The sequence below is a fragment of the Leptonychotes weddellii genome, chromosome 8 (assembly GCF_054177405.1).
Source record: "Leptonychotes weddellii isolate Sample4059 chromosome 8, ASM5417740v2, whole genome shotgun sequence".
Lineage (NCBI taxonomy): Eukaryota > Metazoa > Chordata > Mammalia > Carnivora > Phocidae > Leptonychotes > Leptonychotes weddellii.
Genome location: NC_138376.1, coordinates 37,564,960 through 37,585,960, shown reverse-complemented (window position 1 = coordinate 37,585,960; position 21,001 = coordinate 37,564,960). Strand labels below are relative to the sequence as shown.

Here is a 21,001-nt window from a genome sequence, read left to right as displayed (position 1 = left end):
ATTAAACTCTGACATCTAGCGTTCGCTGAAATCACTGCATGGTACTAATCCAATGTCTGATGTTCCTATGAATATGAGCAATGCTTCTTAACACTGTTTAAAACCTAGAGCATATTTTGCCTTGGAAAAATGTCGATCTGTTAGCAAAAGAGAAAGCTGAACGTAAGTCAGTAAGAGGAATACCCAGATGTTAGCTATTCTTTTTTTGTGATTTTTCCCCACACAAGCACAGGAATAAGAGGAAGTGAAAAAAAATTCATTAAAAAGTAAGAGTTCACTTGAGAAGTGAACGAAATTGCAACAGGTCTGATAACATACATGATGCCACAGGACTGCTGAGGTAGGAGGGGGTGAAGAAAAGAGGAGGGTCTGAGAGCTGTTACTTTCCCTCTTTTCTCTCATTCTTCAGGTATGGTAAGGGCCACGATGAGACAATAAAACAAAGGGGGTATCAGTAATTGGGTTTTAGAGTAGAAGCTAAGGTTTCTATGAGAGATTGAGAAACATGGGCTATTAGAAACTTGGGAAAAGCGAACAATGCTGTTATTTCTAGCGGTACTGAGATACAAAACCTTCCCTCTATATTTGATACTACTATTTTCATTTTCCCCACTGAAATAATTTTAATGCAAACATGCCAGCCTGGAAGAAAGGAATCATCTTTGTAGGTGGTGCTATGCTATTCCATCTTACATTCAGCTTTATTTCTTTTCCCTGTCCCTAGTGTTTACTAAGGGTAGAGGCAATGGATAACAAAACTTTTAAGTTTTGTCACAGACAACTTAAGGAAATTTAATTCATAGTTACTTCATGTTCTTTCTCAAAATTCAGATCACCCAACAAAAATTAGTGATTAAAAATGCAAAATAAATAGAATCAAAACTTGTAATATTAAATGAGATTCTGTTTTAAAGGATGTGTAAATACCCCCTCCCCCAAATTGCACTGTCTTATCTTTCTCTCCAAATTTGAGCAGATTGAATTCTCCATTGTCCTTCTGTATTTCCCCCTAGTTGGTCGTAGGCTGAGTGAATATTCATTCTTGCAGAAATTCACAGACACTTGCAAAACAAGACAAGTACCTGCCTCAGGAGAGAGAGCTGAGCATGTTACCTATGCTGACTTATTTCATCATTGTGCATAGCCCTGGGCACACCATGAAATCCTTGCTGCCAGTTACCAAAGACTCCTCTCTTCCCAGTGAAAGCCTTTATGCTGCCTTCAGAACTATTTACCTCTATGCTTACTCTCTTCACAGTTGAATTTTAAATGGATGATGCAGACTTCACTGTAGTTGCTTTGCATTGCTTTGCATTTAGTATTACCACGTATATCTTTTCTACATCAGCAAGCAGGTTCCTGGTGTTCTGTAGAGTTTCACTGAATGGTTGCCCTGTCTTTAATCAATGAATTACTTAAAACATTTAGCTTATTTTTTAATCTTTATGAACAATGTGTAATTAAATCCTTTTACAGAAATCTCTGTGTACTTGCTATTATACCAAGAGGATGCATTTTTAGAAGTGGAGTTCTTGGGTCAAGAGAATATGCTTTTACTTTTTTCCCCCAGATTCCAGGCCTGCTTTGTTAATAGATATTTCATATTGCAGTCTAATGTCCATACAGAAGAGTGCATAAATCATAATCCTATAGCTTGCTGAGCTTTCCCAAAGTGAACATATTTGTATAAGCTACCAGGCCAAGAATCAGAATATTACCAGAAACTAGAAGCCACTTCCATCCTTTTCTAATTACTATCCCCAAGGGTAACTGCTTTCTGATTTCTAAGGCTATAGATTAGTTTTGCCTCATTTTGAGCTTTATATAAACAGAATCATACAGTATATATTCTTGTTTCTGGCTTTTTCGTACATGTACTGAAAATATTTGATAGTGCAATGTAAAGTTTTCATTCCTTACATACTCTTGGCCTCTCAGTGTAATTGGACACCGCTGACCATCTCTGTTTTGATATTTTTCTCCTTTCTGTTCTATGACATCATCTCCTGGCTTTCTTCCTTCACTCAACCTTAAATCGTTGATGTCCTCAAGGAAGTCCCAGGCAACCTCAGCCAAATACATGGCTTCTGTTACCATTTATATTCCTATGACTCCTGGATTTAAACCTCTCTCACAGACCATTTCCCTGAGACTCAGATATCCAACTTGACCCCATCACTTAATAAGTCTCAAAATTCAACATCCCCAAACTGAGCAAACAATCCCTTCTGCTCCTATTTCAGTATTTCTTACCTCAGTGGAAAAATACCACCAGCCACAGGTTTCACAACATGGATACCTGGGCATCATTCTTGACATCTCTCTTTCAGTGTACCCTGCAGCCACGAAATCCTGACAGCGTTTCCCCCAAAATACCTCTGGTAATGGTGCTCTTCTCACCAACATCATTACCAGCATTTAAATCCAGGCTAAACTTGGATCATCTCTTGCGTAGACTATTGTAATAGCTTCCTGACTAATTTCCAAACAGATGAATACTCTGCTTCCAATGCTTCAACAGTTTGTATATTATACTGAAGAAGTTCCTTAAATCAGCATTAAGGACCTAGTCTCTTCCTGTTTCTCAAGCCCCTCTTTTCTCCCCTTTCTCCAGAAATTGCTCCACACATTCCTTAAAAGGGTCAGGAATTATATCCAACATGGTTATCTGGAAGATAAAAGTAAAAAAAAATATAGGGAAATTTGATGGAAAAAAAATTTCTTTCAAAATATGCAGTGCACTGTGGGGTGGTGGTGGTGGTGAAAAATTCAGAAAGCAATGAGATAAAGGAATAATTGCCCTCAAAGAGTTTCAAACTGCTTCAGAGGCCAATTAGCATAATGAGTAACAGTCCTGGCTTCAGAATCTGATGAAACCTGGTTCTGACCATGATGTGGCCACTTAAAATCTGCATAAGTTTTGGTGAGTCATATAACACGTCTGAGCCAGAATTCCCATGATAAGATAATTCCTATCTTTCATAAGGATTAAGCTACATATATCTACTCTTTGGCACAATGATCAGCACATAGTTAAACTTTAAATAAACTGTACGCATGTTATTATTAAGAATAGAGTAAGGCTATAATATTATTGCCATATACCAGGCAGGAATAGCCAAGTTTAATCAATGCTAAAAATAATGAGCATCCCTGGGACAGAAACTAGACCATATTCTCCCAAGAGCTTTATGGACTCTGATTACTTGGTGTTCTTCCCTCTGGAACCAAGGATAAGTTTCCAGGTAACCAGTAGTCAGGATGACCTAAGCATATACTCACTCCCAAGGAATCTTGTTTTTTTTTTTATTAAAATGATTCTCTCCATCAGTTTGTTTACTTCTCTCAGAATAAATACCTATGGGGCGCCTGGGTGACTCAGTCATTAAGCATCTGCCTTCGGCTCAGGTCATGATCCCTGGGGCCTGGGATGGAGCCCTGCATCGAGCCCGGCATCGGGCCCCGCATCAAGCCCCGCATCGAGCCTGGCATCGGGCTCCCTGCTTGGCGGGAGGCCTATTTCTCCGTCTCCCACTCCCCCTGTTTGTGTTGCCTCTCTTGCTGTCTCTCTTTCTGTCAAATAAATAAATAAAATCTTTAAGGAAAAAAAAAAGAAGAAATACCTAAAGTTGGATCTTCCCTTATCTTTGTAGTTGGGATTTTATGGCCTCTATTGGGATAAGAAAACAATATTTTCTCTATGGTTAAGTCAACTTTATACAAACTAGACCCATCAGACCATTGAGTCTGCACCTGCTTTTATTGCAAATGGAAGAACACAGCTGGTGATGCTTATCTCTTCCTTTGCAGTCCTTGAAAGATATATATACACAAAAGCAATGGAAGCCCAAATTTAAAAAAAAAAACAACTCAGGATAAAAGACTGATGAAAGTACTTACTTGATTATTTAAGCATTTAAATTTCCTTTACAAAAGGGATACATGATTTAGTGACAAAAAAATAGATTGAAATCAAAATGACAGCATTCTGGCTCAACGTCTAACACCTATTATCTATAGTATCTTGAAAAAGTCATTTATTTTCCCTGATCCTTAAATTTTTCATATGCAATGAAAGAATTAAAGTTTATTATCTTATCAGAATTCTGAGTTTATACATATGCATATATAAAATATGAAAGGAATGTATATATATGTGTGTATCTATGAAAACACATTTATATGTGCATCTGCATACCCACATTCACACTTATATATGTATCTTAGTTTCTTATGAGAAAGCAGGTTACAAACAGGTGATAGGTAAGGTCTAGTCCTATGCTGACACCATCTGCTTTTAGCATTTAAAATGCCTGTATTTTCATTCCTCCATCCAAGACCACTGAGCAGTGGGAACTTTTTAGAAATGGCAGTTCTCAGGTCTTACCCCAGACTTACTGAATCAGGGATTGTGGGGAAGAGGCTCCACCACCTGTGTTGCAATCTGCCCTCCAGGTGATTCAGAAGTGCACTAAAATGTGAGAACCACTGCATTCGAACATTCCCAGGGAAGAACGATAGGCTAGAGTTGTAAGCAGAAGTGGAAAACCAGTAATTAAAGGGGGAAAAGCAGGATGGTCTACAGAGAACCTGGATCAGAAAGGGTAGGAAGAGTTTAGAGAGACATCGCAGCAGGCACAGGGGAGTGTTATTTTTGTTAGTGGGGAGCTGGTGTGGCTGTGAAAACCCAGAGCAGAAGCCCAAGCAGCAATAAGAAAGTGGTAGCCACATGCTCACGTGTTAAGTCATTGTTCTCATGCAGTCATTTCTATAACTGGGCTTTTTCCTGCAGCGGATCCCAAAGGAAGATAATTATCCTCTTCTCTGCAATTGCTGTCTCTGACCCCTAGTTATTTACTGTAGAACCCTGACGCAGGGAGAGTGAAGGCTTCTCAGGCTGATCCTACAGGTCTTCTCCAGGCCCCTTTCAACCCGAGATTCTTCTGATTCCAGTTGGAATATTCCCCTCATTGCCGGCCAAGGAGTGTATGTATGTTCAGGGAAAGGAAGAAAAATTCCTGGAGTTTCAATGCGCTAGAGGTAAACTTAGCCAGAGAAAGCTGCAGGGGTGAGAATAAGCCTATGAAAGCGACAAGGCAAGAACTCAGCGCGGACATTCTTCAGGAGGCTTATGGATGCCATGTTGTCATCCAGGACATTGCCCTGACAGGGGAATCCCCGGCTCCGCAACTTCCCGGCCAGTGTGAGGGCCACCAGCTGGCTATAGCCTTTCCTGCGATGCTCTGGCAGGGAATATCCATGGCACATGGTGGCAAACTGGTCTGTGAGAGACCAAGAGACCGGGTTTCCCTTGGCATCACGGACACATACACTGGGGAAGCAAGAGATGAGTTTCGCGATGTAACGGAGACACTGTTCATTGCCGCCCCGTGACCAAGTCCTGTTGAGTAGATCAGCATCAGCAACACTCAGGTAAGTTAGTCGTGGGGAAGAACCCTTTCTAGAAGAAAACAACGTGAGAAGAAATGTGAACTCGGGCTCATGTGACTACAAACAGCTACTTCTCTTTTTGCACTGATTCAAACTGAGAAACAATCCCAGGGATGTACTTAGCCAATACCAAAATATTTTCAATGAATTAGAATCTATCACTTCCCACTTATGAACATCTTTCAGGGTTTACATTTCTGATAGGACAAAATACTCATTATATGAAATTTAAGTCTTTCCATCTAATTTTATTCCCATTACTTATTGCCTTCATATAGATTAGGGCAAATGTTTCATTTTTCTGTAAAACAATTCTCAGACTTGCTCTTATTAAGTACTGAGTCTGTTGATACCCTCTCTGAAGCCTTGAACAAGTCCAGATTCTTGGGTCCCTAATCTTTTCCTTGGTTAAAAAAAAAAAAAGTATTGGGTTAGAACGTCTGTCTTTATGCATCCATGGCCAGAAAAGAAATACAAACTGCTTAACATTCTAGGCATATTGTAGATGCTCAAGAAATTCTAGCCTTCTAGACCTTCCCCTAAAAGGTCTGGAAAAAGTCTAAAAGCTCATTGTATTGAGATAAAGACAAAGATAAGAATTGCTGCAATTTCTAAGAACTGAGATGGATTACTTAGTTGAAAACCTATGGTGCCGGTTTTGCTTCAGAATTTGCTTTCATTCTTGAAATTATCAATGTCATAAGACCATCCCCGGTGACTGCTAATGCCATTCTTGCTACGATCTTTAAAAAGTACAGTTTGTGGTTTTTTTTGTATTAGTGGTTCTGCAGTGTTAGCTCACATTCTAGGCTTACTGTGTGGGCTCCGGCACTGGGCCAATAATCTAACCATCAAGCAGGGTAAAATAAATACAAGCAACAACTGTCTTGATAGAATTTTTAACTTAATTTTTGAAAACGAACTTGAAAACAAAGGCTGAGAAGCCCAAGGCAAAGAAGCCTCAAGCAGAAATGTCACCGCAAATAACACCGTTGCTAAGGCAAGTGTTTCAGGAGTAGTTAGATTAGTAACTATGACCTTATATCAAGGGCAGGGTATCCCAAATAAAGGGTATACAAATTTGGGTAGTGACTTAGATGTTAAAGGCCGTATCTTCCTATGCAGAAGGAAGCAATTTAAAGCAAAATCTGATTTTCAAAGACCTGACCGGGGTAGAGAGCAATTTTAAAGAACATCTCAGGGATATGACAGTAAAAGACTGGGAAACTCTCAAACTCTAAAGGACACATAGCCTGGTTTCTTCAACAAAAAGTAATACAAGAAATAAAAAAATATGAAAGGGGAACCTGTATGTCAAAAGAAACTCAGGAGAGATATTAACCAATTGCAATGTGTGAACTTTATTTAGGTGCTTACTCAAAACCAACTGCTAAAAATATTATGCTAATTTGGGAAATGTAAGTACTGACTGGTTTAAGGAAATACTGTTAACAAAATTATAAGACATTCTGCAGCACAGATTTGATGCCACAGGCTTGAGGCCTCTATCTTTAGAAAAGTCTGCTTGGGGGCGCCTGGGTGGCTCAGTTGGTTAAAGCAACTGCCTTCGGCTCAGGTCATGAGATCCCGGGATCGAGTCCCGGGATCGAGTCCCACATCGGGCTCCCTGCTCAGCGGGGAGCCTGCTTCTCCCTCTGACCCTCCCCCCTCTCATGTACTCTCTCTCATTCTCGCTCTCTCAAATAAATAAATAAATCTTTAAAAAAGAAAAGAAAAGCCTGCTTGCCAGGTTGGCCCTTGGATGGCATCTGGCAATTTGGATTTCTGCAGCGGTCCTGCCATTCCCAGAACTGAAATGAGGTTAGCACTTACCGCACCTACCTGTTTGTACAGGCAGTGTGGTTTATGATGAACACCTGCTTTCCCTCTTTGGGTCTAGAAAATTGGTATATGCTAGGCAGAGGGTGCCTCCAATAAAAAATCCCAAACATTTTGTCACAATTTATTGTTGGGGAAATTCAGCGTGTCCTGTGTGACTCCATTGGGGAGGACTCTGGGAAGCTTGTGCCTGGTTTTCTCTGGGCTTTGCCAATGCACCTTTTTCTTTGCTGATTTTGCTTTATAGCCTGTATATGCTGAGTTCTGTGGGTTCTTCTAGCCAATCAATGAGCCTGTGGCTGGTCCTAGGGACCCTTGTATAGGAGTGATATTAGTACAGTGTTGTTGTTGTTGTTGTTTTTAAGAATCCTTATCTTTTAGAAATATATATTAAGATATTTAAGAATAATGGGATAATGTCTGGGATATTTCCTTCAGAATAGTTAGTAGATAGGGGTATGGATGAAACAAGATTAGCCATATATTGATGGGGGAGGTTCATTATTCTAGTCTCTCACTCAGCCTTTGTATGTGCTTGAAAATTTTAATAACTGAAAAAAATAAAATAAAATAAAAATGAAGTCCAGGTGCTTTATTTGACTTAAACTGCCCATTCTTCTTTAGGTTTAGTTTTTTTTGCTCAAAAATTCCTTCAACATATTCCATAGAAGAAAAATTAACATTCATTGAGGTGGGTACTTTTCAAGTATCATGTTTCATTTGTTTACAAAATTCATGTAAGAAAGATATTATAGGTTAATTTTCAAAAAAAGAAATTGATCAAGGCTCAGAAAGATTAAGCAGAAAGGAAGGTAACTAGCAAATGCCAGAGCAGGGACTCCCCAGTAAGAAGAAAAGAAGAATGCAGATATACACTAATAAGTCTTTGAAGATTGGATTCTGGACTCAGAATCAGGAATTATTTCTTGGCTCTACAATTTACCCCTATGTGTTACTTCAACTTTGCTCAAAAAGGTAATTATACAGTACTTTATGGGGTTGTGGAAAGGGTTCAAGAGGCAATATATTTAAAACATTCAGTGCCTGGCATATAAGAGCTCCCTATAAGGTCAGTTATTTACCCTCATCCCTGAAACATGAAAAAACACTAACCACTTTGGGCTCAGACAACAGAGGTTATTTAGAATTATTTGGAGGAGAGGCATACCAAGGAATGATTTTTCTGTGTATACTGTGAAAATATAGGACTCCTAAAAATAAGACACTGATTTGATTTTGCAAGAAATTATGAGCAGTCAGGCGCAGCAGAAAAAACACACACAGAACCCACAGACACATACAACTCTGTGACCCTACTCCAAGCTACCCAAATATTCCTTAATAATACTATTTCAGGTACTGCTATTTGTACTTCTGTATACTAAGTCCCATCCCACATGTAGAAACTTGGTTTACATACAGAGAATTGGTGTCCGGTAGAGCTGAATGAGGAGAAAATTGAACAGCCTTGAAGGAAGTTAACTTTATACCTAACTGCTTTGAGTTGGCAACAGCACTGGAAACATCACATAATTCACTCTGCAGCCCTGTATATGGAAATACATAATGAAAAATGTGGGTATTTTATTTGAAAGCACAAAAAGGAAATTTGTAGCAGTATTTTTGTACTAAGTATCATCAATGTCACCAGTTTGCCACCTTGTATTATCTTAACCTCTATATATTTATATATGAATTATTACAGCTACTCCTGGCCTGATTTTCAAACATTGTGTGGGATTTTCAAATCCCCATCATGTTGTTTCTCACAATCATGATCTTCCATGAACATTTCTGATGGGAATATCCCTTAGGAATTTGGAATTGCTTGTGGGATTTTCCTGATTTTTCTGACTTCTCAGACTGATCTTAAACTCCTTAAAGAGAAATTTTATAACTCTAAAAGTCTACAATCTACCATACAGCTGGAAGCATAAAAGAGCTCAGATTTATCTGGCATGGCATTCTGACTTAAAGAGTCTTCCAGCCTCTTGCCTAGATGCCCATTTCAGAAATATCAAGGTATAAATTTAGTGTTGGTGAGATTTATCCTAAACTTGACTCATTTGGATCCTGCTCACTTATCACAGCTATACTGTGTTATATATAAATCTTTATTCAGTTCTTGTATGTAAAGCACTGTGCTTCGCCCTGCATCACCGTGAGACCCAAGCATGGTACGGTCTCTGATAGAGCTTGCCGCATGGCATGTTAGCTTCTGTTTAGTTAGAACTGACTTGCTCTGCTTCTCCAAAATCCTATCGGCTCTATCTTTTCCAGTCTAGGTCCTGATTAATTGAATCCTCTGGAAATTGACTTTCCCACTTCCATCCATATCTAAAAGCTTGTTTCCTCCTTCCAGTAAGTCACTTCCTCTTGAAGAATACATGAATACATGAATAGGAAGTCATGTTGAATAGAGTCTGATATCTGAGGCTTGGCTCCTTTCAGGGAGTGAAGTCTAAGAAAAGATAAGCAGGTCTTCAAGTTAATGCTATTAAAAAGTATAGATGCTGTGGCTAGAATCCCATATTATAACCCTAATTACATCAAAGTAATTCAAGAGACTATGAAAAAAAAGAAAAAACAGCTCATGCTAACAAAGGGTATAGATGGTAGTTCAAACAAAATTTATTTTTCTTAAATTAGACTGAACTAATTCTTTCTAAAAGTCAGACTAACATTTCTTTAAAAAAGACTTTTTTTAAAAAAGATTTTATTTATTTGAGAGAGAGAGAGAGGGAGAGCATAAGCAGGCGGAGGGGCAGAGGGAGAGGAAGAAACAGACTCCCCACTGAGCAAGGAGCCTGATGTGGGACTCGATCTCAGGACCCCGAGATCATGACCTGAGCCAAAGATAGACACGCTTAACCGACTAAACCACCCAGGTGCCCCTTAAAAAAACTTTTTAAATTATAAGATGTAGCAGAGAAAACTGCATAAAACAAATGCATAACCGGGGCGCCTGTTTGGCTCAGTCAGTTAAGCGTCTGTCTTCAGCTCAGGTCATAATCCTGGGGTCCTGGGATTGAGCCCCACATTGGGCTCTCCGCTCAGTGGGGAACCTGCTTCTCCCTCTCCCTCTGGCTGCCGCTCTCCCTGTTTGTGCTCTCTCTCTCTGTCAAATAAATTAAATAATTAAAAAAAATGCATGACTTAATTATTACATATTTTAACTACTACTAAAGCCACAAAATAGAAATTTACTAACCATCTTCTATTTACCATTCTCCTAATCACAATTCCCTCACTCTCCACTAAAAATAACCACTATCATAATTTTTATGACAATCACATCCTTGTTTTATTATGCAAGTGTGAGTTCTTAAACATTATAGTCAGATTTTGTCCACTTTTTGTCTGGTGAATCTTTTAATCTACCGGTTTTCTTTCAATGCCTACCCCCCTTTTAAAAATTCTTTCCATTTATTTGTTAAAGAATCCAGTTTGCTAGGTAGAATTTCCATAGTTTGGATTTTGTGGGTGATCTCTCCATGGTTTGTTGACCATGTCCTTCTGTCCCTTGTATAGATTACCATTTTAACAAATGATTTTCTTCTTGCTCACAGAAGGAACTTTCACTAAAATTGTCCTACCTTTGTCCACCTTACCTCCTTAGAAAGGGAGGAGTTGCTAATTGCATAAGACAGAACTCAGACCATTTATTGGACCACAGCTAATTGGACTATAGTACCAGCAAAGCAGGCTTCTGAAATTTTTAGGTTAGTGCTCATGTCAACAAGCTCTCTCATGTCCATACAACCAGTAGTGAACAAAAGAGCCTGGCCCATCTGGATAGCTGTATACTTTTTCATTCCCTGTCCTCTCATGGCCAACGCAGAGTTTGGCTCTTCCTAGTGGGTTAGTGGGTTAACCCTGATTTAATATTGTTTATTGATGGCTCTTAGATTAAAAATGACAAAGGCTTCCCGTGCAGAGTGTGCTATTGCTCTGAATACCCAGCACTGAAGTAGATCCATTGCCTAATTTTTAGTCTATCCAGGCAGCCCAACCAGTAGCTCTGTGGTGCAAGATAAAAGATTGGCCATCTTTATGGCAGTAGTTGTCTTCTGGAGTTGTTTATGATTTGGAGATCTTATGGGAATAACACTTTTTAGGTGCTCTGGTTAAAAAGAGTAAAGATACTGATGACTTCTTAAAAGCTATTCAATATTCCAAGGATATTATAGTTCTTACCAGAGAAGCCTATAGCCAAGCGGCCACATCAGAAGCCAAAGGTAATGCCTACAACTGATTACATGCTAAATAAGGGGTCTTTACCACTCCAGCTATTTTAGGCACTATTAAGTCACATCTGTCCCCATCTAACTTCAGGAAGGATGACTGTGTCAATTTCAATGACTATGACTGACTCATGACTAACAGCTCAGCCTGCTAGGGAAAAAAAATACTGGCAATTAGGGATGTTCTCTTCCTAATGATGGCTGCAGGTGATTTGAGGAGAGTAGGCCTCTAGCACCACAATCTATCCAATTATTGCCACGATTTTTCACACCAAGGAAGAGATATAGTTATTTCCACATTAGAGTAATAACGGTGAGAAAATTTTCCTAGTTTGGCTAAGTGAGTGGTAGAACCATGTCTCACGTCTAACCAGCATAACTGGGGTAAATCTGTAAAAGTCAGAGACAGTTTAGAACTTCCACTATAACAACTTTGTGAGCATTTCCAAACGGATGTGATAAAAAACCCCAAGTCTTTAGTTTATACATATGCATTAATCATCATTTGCCCGTGAGAGGGCTTGAGGGGGGCTTCAGCTGTTTGCTGCTGAAAAAAATTACCAGACTTTGTATTTCTAGCATGGGGGACCCTGCCTTCCTATCAAATGATCAAGGAACTCACTTTCAATGCAACAGTTAAAAATAGGAACTTCATTGACTTCACCACCCCCCCACCAATCATCACGAAAAGTTGAAAAAGTGATACACTGAAGCTGAAGTTGTCCATGCACACTATCAGAAACTCTTAATGTAATTCCGTCTTGGCCAAAAGTTCTTCCACTAGCATTGATAACCATGCAATTATCTCCTTGGATCTCAAATATACTCTTATCTCACTAAATCATGTCAGGATATCTGATGCAGATCAGTTAGTTACCTCTTTCCAGAATCACCTGCTTCAGAAAGAAGAAAAGACCTACCTATTGGCTTAAGTTAGAGTCACCTTAAAAGTTTGTGACAAGAAATGATTAAGAGTAATAAAGAAAAAATATGCTGTGATACTCACTGATATTACAATAACAGTGTGTGGGGGGGATGTCACTTGAAAGCAGCCCTATTTATTTATTTATTTATTTATTTATCTATCTGTCTATTTATTTATTTATTTATAAAAGCAGCCCAATTTAAATGGCCTCTACTTAACCCCAAAGGCCAAGCCTCATTAGGAGTAAAGCAAGAGTTCTTACAAAACTGTAATACAAAAATTGTAACTATATAAGATGTATATATATGAATTTGTGCACTTAAGTGTATATATTATATATGTGAAATAGATATCGTATCATATCTGATGTATATGACAAAAATGAGAAAAGAAGACTGCCTAGTGTCTTGCACTTCATCTCACCTTGTATTTGAAAAACTTGATCCCAGTTGATAACATCATGTTCTTCCAACAGCCGTTGGTAAGCTGTGACATCCGTGTAGAACACAGCATAGGCATTAGTATAATGGTCCAGGTTATCTGTCTCAGCCTGGGACAGAAGACATAATTGTAAAAACATAAATATATCCTCTAGGTAACTCAAATCCTAGATAGATTAGATACATTGGCTGCATAGGTCTAGATCACTCCCATTACCAGAATTTAGCCACCTATAAACAATGGCTAGATGGGAATGTGGCTAATATACTATAGTGAGGAAAGGAACAGAAATTTTGGAATGTTTGCTTGATTATTCTTCTGGTATTTGAGAAGTTTTAAGATATTTATTTCACATTTTTCTGGGATTTTATTTATTTATAAAAATGAAAAGGGTATAACTTAATGGAGCCACCTATAAGAATTAAATAGAAAGTTTTCAGAACTTTCCTAATGTGGTCTGGGCAGCACATTTGATCATGTGAGCTTCTCTTTGTCCTCGTAGAATGGGGCAGATGTCATCCTTTTCAATCTTCTTATGTATTTACCCACATGACCAAAGTCATTGGTTACAAGGAATCATCAAACCAGAGGAAAAATGAGAATGCCCAAGTATGTAAGTTTCATGCTTCTAGAGATTGTGAAACACTAAAGAAACAATTTTTTGAACACATTTAGACTAGTGGTTTTTCCATATGTCTGAAACTCCAAAGCCAGTCAAATTAGAAAATAGTGGTGAAGGGCACGTGGATGGCTCAATGATTAAGCCTCTTCCTTCGGCTCAGGTCATGATCCCAGGGTCCAGGGATGGAGCCCTTTGTCAGGCTCCCTGCTCAGCAGGGAGTCTGCTTCTCCCTCTGCCCCTTCCCCCTTGGCTTTCTCTCTTATGCTCTCTCTCTCTCTCTCAAATAAATAAAAATCTTAAAAAAAAAAAAAAAACTAATGGTGAAATATATAGCTTCTTAAGCTAATATATATGGCTGTGATGGTTATAATATCCCCTTTACCTAATCTTTTCTTTCTAGTTGATGCCAACTCTTGGGTTTTCATGGGGTGTTTTTTTGTTTTGTTTTGTTTTTCTGGCCTTTCAAATATTACCTCTTTCTGTCGCCGTGTGATAACAGCTTTGAAGTCTGGCCATGAATCCACTACCACTTCCTTTTGAAAGGGATTCCCACGATTCATGTTCATCACTGCTCCATAAACCTGAGCCAGAGAACCCAGAGAGACAAGCCAATCACATTACTAACTCTTTCAGTTGCATATTATTGTGTTTTTTTTTTTTTAAGATTGTATTTATTTATTTGACAGAGAGAGAGAGATCACAAGCAAGGGGGGATGCAGAGGGAGAGGGAGAAGCAGACTTCCCGCTGAGCAAGGAGCCCGACACGGGGCTCAATCCCAAGACCCTGGGATCATGACCTGAGCCAAAGCAGACACTCAACCAACTGAGCCACCCAGGAGCCCCTGCATATTACTGTTTTCCCTTCTTCTTCTACTGTATAGTTGCGGCCATGAGAGGGGAAATTATATATATGCACATATATGCAACATGCACACATACAAAGTTTTCTCTTCTTATTTCATCACTGTACATGAAAACTGGTAAAAAGTCTCTGAAAGCCTATGAAAACTCTCTCCAAACTTAGGTTTTTACTGTACAACAGTGAGAGGTACCAAAACAGCAGGCTGACTAGATGGCACACAGCTCAGTAATAAGTACTTACAGAATGAATCAGAATCTGATGTATGGATTTAGGGCTCATAATATCTTTTACAAGTTCTACAGAAAATTTTGGCAACCAGCTGCTTGTGAAGTTTATTAGACTCTCCAAAAATAACCTGTTTATGCAACTACTCCTTCAACCATGAATTACAATTAAACATCACTGAGGGTAACTGCCCTCCCCCAAAAAGCCCTCTGCATTTCAGATTTGTTGGAACAAGGCTCTCTAAGCATTCCCTGAGGGTCGTAACTATGTCTTATTCATTATTATGTACACGGAGTCTGACGTAGTGGATCAACTGGTTGTTGACTAAACAATATTGAATATTAGAATTCTGATCTGTGGCCTTTCATATTTTTTTCTCTAGTAAGAATCAAAGATGCCTGCCCTATAAAACAACTTTCATATGCTATGGGTGCTTATAGAGAAGAGAAAGTTGTGGTGGTAACAAGGAGAGCTGACCTACAGGCTAGTGTTCTTAGCAGCATTTTCATAATAGATAGAAACTGAAAACAATCTAAGTGTCCATCAGCAGCGGGGAAAAAATGAATAAATTGTGGCATATTCACACTATGAATTACAAAACAGAAACTTAATGGTGAGCAAAAGAAGGTAGATACAAAAAGATATACTTTGTGATCCAATTGACATTATATCCAAAAACAGACAAAACCAAATTATGGCTTTAGATGTCAGGATAGTGGTTACTTTTGGGGAGCAGGAAAAGGTAATGACTGGAAAAGAGCATTGGTGGGCTGGGGATAAACTGTGTCTGAAGTAATGTTCTATCTTGATTGGAGTGCAGGTTATACAAATATCCGCTCTATGAAAATTCATTGAGCTGCATAATTATGTTATGTGCACTTTCTAGTATGTGTTATACTTCAATGAAAACCAATTAAATTTTAAGGGCATTGGAACCTACATTTTACCTCTTTTATCACATCTCGATTCAAATCACTCACCTCAATGCCTAGAACATTATTCAACTTTCTTCTCTCTTTCCTAACCTGGGACCTCATTCAAATCTTCTTATAGAATGTATCTTTCCAAATTTAGTCTGGCAAATACTAATGTGTGACATGGATCACACTTAGTGAAAATCCGAGAACTAAATTAATCTGAATGGGTCATGCTTGCTCTGTTTAATTATTAAATTTTGGGGCTGCCGATCTTACATATACATAGTCATAAGTTTATTAAAATGTTTATTCCCATGAAGAAACCATACAGCCTTATTAAAAACTGGGGCTTAAATATGATTGGAATGTTGAGAACGTTAAAAGGAAAAAAAGTCCTTCAAATTCAGATTGTGAAAGAAAAAAAAAACCATGACTTATCTGTAAGAGTTTTGCAACCAACTGAAAGATTTGGCATTGGTTAAAGACAACAAAACAAACTCTTTTAACAGCTATTTATTCAAAGGGTGAGTGTTGAGAGGAGATGGGAAGTAGCTAGGGGAAGTAAGGATGCTGGAGTTGGAGTTTGTGAAGGAAATTTGGAGGGATATTTAGTCACTGAAATACTAAGATGAGGTAGGTGGGGGGATGGTGAAATGGTGATGGGAATTAAGGGGTTCACTTGTGATGAGGACTGGGTCATGTATGGAAGCACTGAATCACTAAATTGTATACCTGAAACTAGTATTATACTATATGTTAACTAACTGGAATTTAAATAAAAGCTTTAAAAAATGGGATTATAAAATACATAGCCATGCCTCCAAAAAAAATGGAGGAAATATGAACAACAAAACAATTTTTTCTTTATCTTTTTTATTCTCTAGAGGGCATAGTGTAACTGAAGAGGTATTTTGAAAGTACGGTCAGAGAACCCAAGCCAGACATTATATAACAATGCAATAATTGAAGATAGAGAGATTCAAAGATAAAGAGACTCCATGTACAGAAAATGAGAAATTGGGAGTGCCAAGCTAAGCAGCTATTAAAGAGAAGATGATATGAGGAAGGCGTTGATTTGTTCCTACACGTTTCATTTCTTTAACTCTTACTTCAAGTGGTGTTATGAGAAGCAAACCTTTCCAAAAAAAAAAAAAAAAACCCAAAAACCACAACCATGCAGTTTGGAATCTGATAGCTTGGTTTTAAATCTGAACTCTAGCACTTAGATATGGGGAAGGGATTTAGTAACATCATCTGTAAAATTATAATGTAAATACCTGCCTATTTAGAGGTATTAATATTACAGAGGGATTAATAGGTTTTATAAAGCTCAAATGAGATAGTGTGAAAGGTATTTTAAAAAATGATACATACTATTCTGATCAACTCAATCTGAATTCAGAGATCCTTAAAAATAAGATTTGAACAGGTGAGGGTTAATAAGTAATTATTTTATAACACAGCCAGTGACCAATCAACAACAGTTTATTGAGTAATTATGGGCAAAGCCCCATGGCAAACACTATGGGAGGTGTCAAAAAAAAAAAAAAAAAAAGAAAAATCAACATCTACACCTGGGTATCTGGTAGCTAAGTTGCTGTAGGAGAAGCAGTAGATATGAAATCAAAGGAACTGAGATTTAACTGATTCTTTACTTGCTTTAACCTTTTTTGAACTCCAACTTAATCATTTCTAAAATGGGTTAATAGACATCTTACAAAGTTGTTGGAAGGATAAGATAAATTGAAATTATCTGTATGCTAAAGTACTATCCAAATATAATATTTATAATGTAAGAGCCCATCATTTGTCTTGACGATTATAAGATCTTAGGTGACCCTGTGAAGGTCACCAAAACCTTTTTAATTCTCTCCGGAAAAAGAGTGGGCCAAACATTTATTCACCAAAGTGTCCACATTCAAAATGGGAAATTTCGAGTCAGATTGTCCATTTGGTACTCTTTTAGCCATATGATCCCAAATTATCACACAGATTTTCCCTACAACACATAGTTTAAGCATGATCCATAAGGCCAGATGACTAGATTTAATCAACCCAGTACAGTGCTCTAGATCGCTTTTGTTGAAGTTTAGAGTAAATAAGGATTATCCAGGGTGTGTGCTAAAAATACAGGTCTCTGGTCTCCATCTTTAGAAATTATGATTCATTATATCTCTTCTGGGTTATTAGCAGTCACTCACATTTGCAATCAAATGCTCTTACCACTGAGCTATACCCCCCACCACTCACATTTGAAAATCACTGTTGTAGGGCTATCTCCTCTGTCAAGAATCTCAGCCCTCAAAGACAATTTCTTTGCATTTTGCATTTTTTTCTCCAAGTGCTTAAAATATTTTTAATCTCATATTTATTTGTAATCTTTGATTAATGTCCTCCTTCTACAGTAGCTCTGAGTTGTCCGCAGGCCCTCATGGACTTTGAGGGGACTTCGACAGAGGCTTAATGACCAACATAGCCATTGAAAAAAACTTCAAAAATAAAGATGTTGAAATAGTCAGAAAAATTTTATAATGACTCCTGGACCTCAGCTCCATTGTGAACTTAGGTTATGTTCTTATGAGCAATGCTACTTAATCCATACTTTCTGCCATTAAAAATGTTTAAAACTTGAGTTTACCTTAGAAATGATCTCGTCCATCACCTCCTAAATTTTCCCAGAAGTCATCTAGAATGACTGTCAAAAAAATAATTATCACAGCTGTATCTACGATGCATGGAATCAGTCTCCAGCAGGAGGGGACTGGGAAACTAAGTGTAATAAGTTTAATAACAGAGTCCTGACATCAGAAAAACTTGGAAAACAGCCACCAAGTCTGACATTATTTCACAGATTAATAAAATAAAGGAATAAAAGAAAGCTCTTAAATGTAGAATACCTTGAGTGATTCAGGGAAGTGGCTCTTCAGCATTTTTTCCAGGATCAGTAATTTGGTAGAACAGTTGAGCACCAGCATCTTCTCCAGAGCTCTAGCAATCCCACACCTGATGAAAAACCTGAAGGGATAGGTTTAGTTTTTGCTTGTTAACATTTGAATCTCCTGAGGAACATCCTTGAGGTCCTGTTTTCACTGGGTGGAATTCGGAATGCCGTTGCTCCCTCTAATGAGGGAAGAAGACAGAAGATGAGAGATACTGGGGTAGGTAAACCAGAGGACATGTGGAAATAGAGAATGTTAATGACCTAATCCTGGAAAGAGCTGAGTATCCATACTGGGTTAAGTCTTTGTGTTCTATTATATCCCCAGCACCTACAGGGCCTGGCACAGAGTAAAAGGGCATTCTAAGTGGTTGTTAAATAGATGAGAGGAAGCGCAGAGTAAGAGTCTTAGGGTAAGCAAGGAAACTTCTTTTTACAATGCCCAAAGATGTGAGTGGGTCAGGTGTCAGGTGGTTATGGGGAACAACTTGCAGAGAAACACCTAGGTTGAAGGTGAAGAATCAGATGTGAGCAAAGGCTGAGGCTCATTTTATTTAGATAAAATTAAGGAACGAAAAAGGGACTTAATATAATGTATGCAAATTCAACCATTCATATGCAGTTATGTTTTGTAGATTTAGGGGCTCCATATCCCCTGCTTTTTGTCCCTAAGAAAACTTTTTCCCCAACATTCCAATCAGGTCTTGACTGAATGAAAAAAAATTTTGTTTCTCTATATTCAATACAGTAGAGTTTATCCACTTACTCTCAGCAGCCAGGCATGAGGATGGCAGAGACAATTCAGCTAGACATGAGAACCTGGTGCTTCTGAGACTGTAGTGTATTCTTCCTGTACAGCACATTTCCCAGATAGAGAAAGTTACTATTTGATTTCACCATGTGGCAGCTCTGTGTGATTATAAGATACTCAGAGTGCTTGATTGTGATTTGCCTAAAATCCACCATAAAACTCCATCATATGGTTTATGTGAGTCTGAACTTCTACGAAGCATATTTCTTGTGATCCAGCCCTGTGGGTTCCAGTTTGCCGAGTGGTACACCTGAGGTGTTTGTAATTCTCTAATTCTCTCCGGGAGTCAGAAGACATACTGGGGCCAGCACCAGAAAATCAGGCTCCTGGACCCTAGTACTCATAGTCTGGGCCAATAAGAGAAGCTTTGCAAAGATCGAGTTTCCGGAGTTCAGGTTGAGCAAAGGAAGGAGAGATGTAGCCCTCATCTTTTCACGCTGGTATCTGCTTGACATTTCACTCGACTCATGCTATCTCTAAATAAAATATTAACTTTTTATTTTTTTATTTTTTATTTTTCATTTTTTAAGATTTTATTTATTTATTTATTTGACAGTGAGAGACACAGCGAGAGAGGGAACACAAGCAGGGGGAGTGGGAGAGGGAGAAGCAGACTTCCCGCCGAGCAGGGAGCCCGATGTGGGGCTCGATCCCAGGAACCTGGGATCATGACCTGAGCCGAAGGCAGATGCTTAACGACTGAGCCACCCAGGCGCCCCAGAATGTTAACTTTTTAGTAGATCCTCATGTTAAATACATTAATTTATTCTAATTCAATATTTTTGAAAAAATAAGATAAAATTATTTCATAGAGAAACTCATCATGTATCTCTTATTACATTTGGTACCTAGAGATGTTTTTATGTCCTGATACATAGCAAAGTAGATAGCGCAAACAGTAGGAATTCTAAGTACTTGTTGGTGATTTGCTTTATTGCCTGGTTGTTCCCCAAAGTTCCTAAAACCACTTATAAACATAGATAAAATATATGAAGAAAAATTAAGTTTAAATTAAAATTCAGGCAAGGGGAAAATAGAGGTGCAAACGTAATATGGGGTCAAGAGTAAGGCCAGCAGGCAAAGCATAAGGACTATAGTCCTACATAGAGAGTTGATCCTCTTTATTTGTAGGATTCCATATTTGTGAATTCACCTACTTGCTAAAATTTACCTGGAACCCCCCAAATCAATACTGACCGTGCTTTCGCAGTCATTTGTGGACATATTTGAGTCTCTAATGCCAACGTTGTCAGCTGAAGTTGCAGAAGCTGACCTCTCATTCCAGCTCTTATACTCCAAACAAGCCCTTTATGCGATCTATTTGTGCCACGTTATTTTGCAGTGTTTGCTTTCTGCTGGTGACTTCACTGCTTAAAATGGCCCCAAGCACAGTACTTAAGTGCTGTCTAGTGTTCCTATGTGCAAAAAGACTGTGATGTGTCTTACTGAGAAGATACATGTGTTACATAAACTTCCTTCAGGCATAAGTTATAATGCTCTTGACTGTGAGTTCAATGATAATAAAAAATCAACAAATGTATGAAATAGGGGCGCCTGAGTGGCTCAGTCATTAAGCGTCTGCCTTTGGCTCAGGTCATGATCCCAGGGTCCTGGGATTGAGCCCCACATCGGGCGCCCTGCTCAGCGGGAGGCCTGCTTCTCCCTCTCCCACTCCCCTGCTTGTGTTCTCTCTCTCTCTGTCAAATAAATAAATAAAATCTTAAAA

The 21,001-nt window shown here is 38.5% G+C and overlaps 1 protein-coding gene across 1 annotated transcript; it reads right to left on the bottom strand.

Moving 5' to 3' along the window:
- Window positions 1–4,785: 4,785 nt before the first annotated feature.
- Window positions 4,786–20,587, bottom strand: GLYATL3 (glycine-N-acyltransferase like 3). The gene is made up of 5 exons (XM_081828408.1): window positions 18,424–20,587; window positions 13,996–14,103; window positions 12,883–13,009; window positions 8,711–8,837; window positions 4,786–5,461 (listed from the first exon to the last, which is right to left on the bottom strand). Exons 1-5 carry the CDS (start codon window positions 18,499–18,501, stop codon window positions 5,047–5,049), a joined length of 855 nt encoding a protein of 284 aa, XP_081684534.1. The 5' UTR covers window positions 18,502–20,587; the 3' UTR covers window positions 4,786–5,046.
- Window positions 20,588–21,001: the final 414 nt, after the last annotated feature.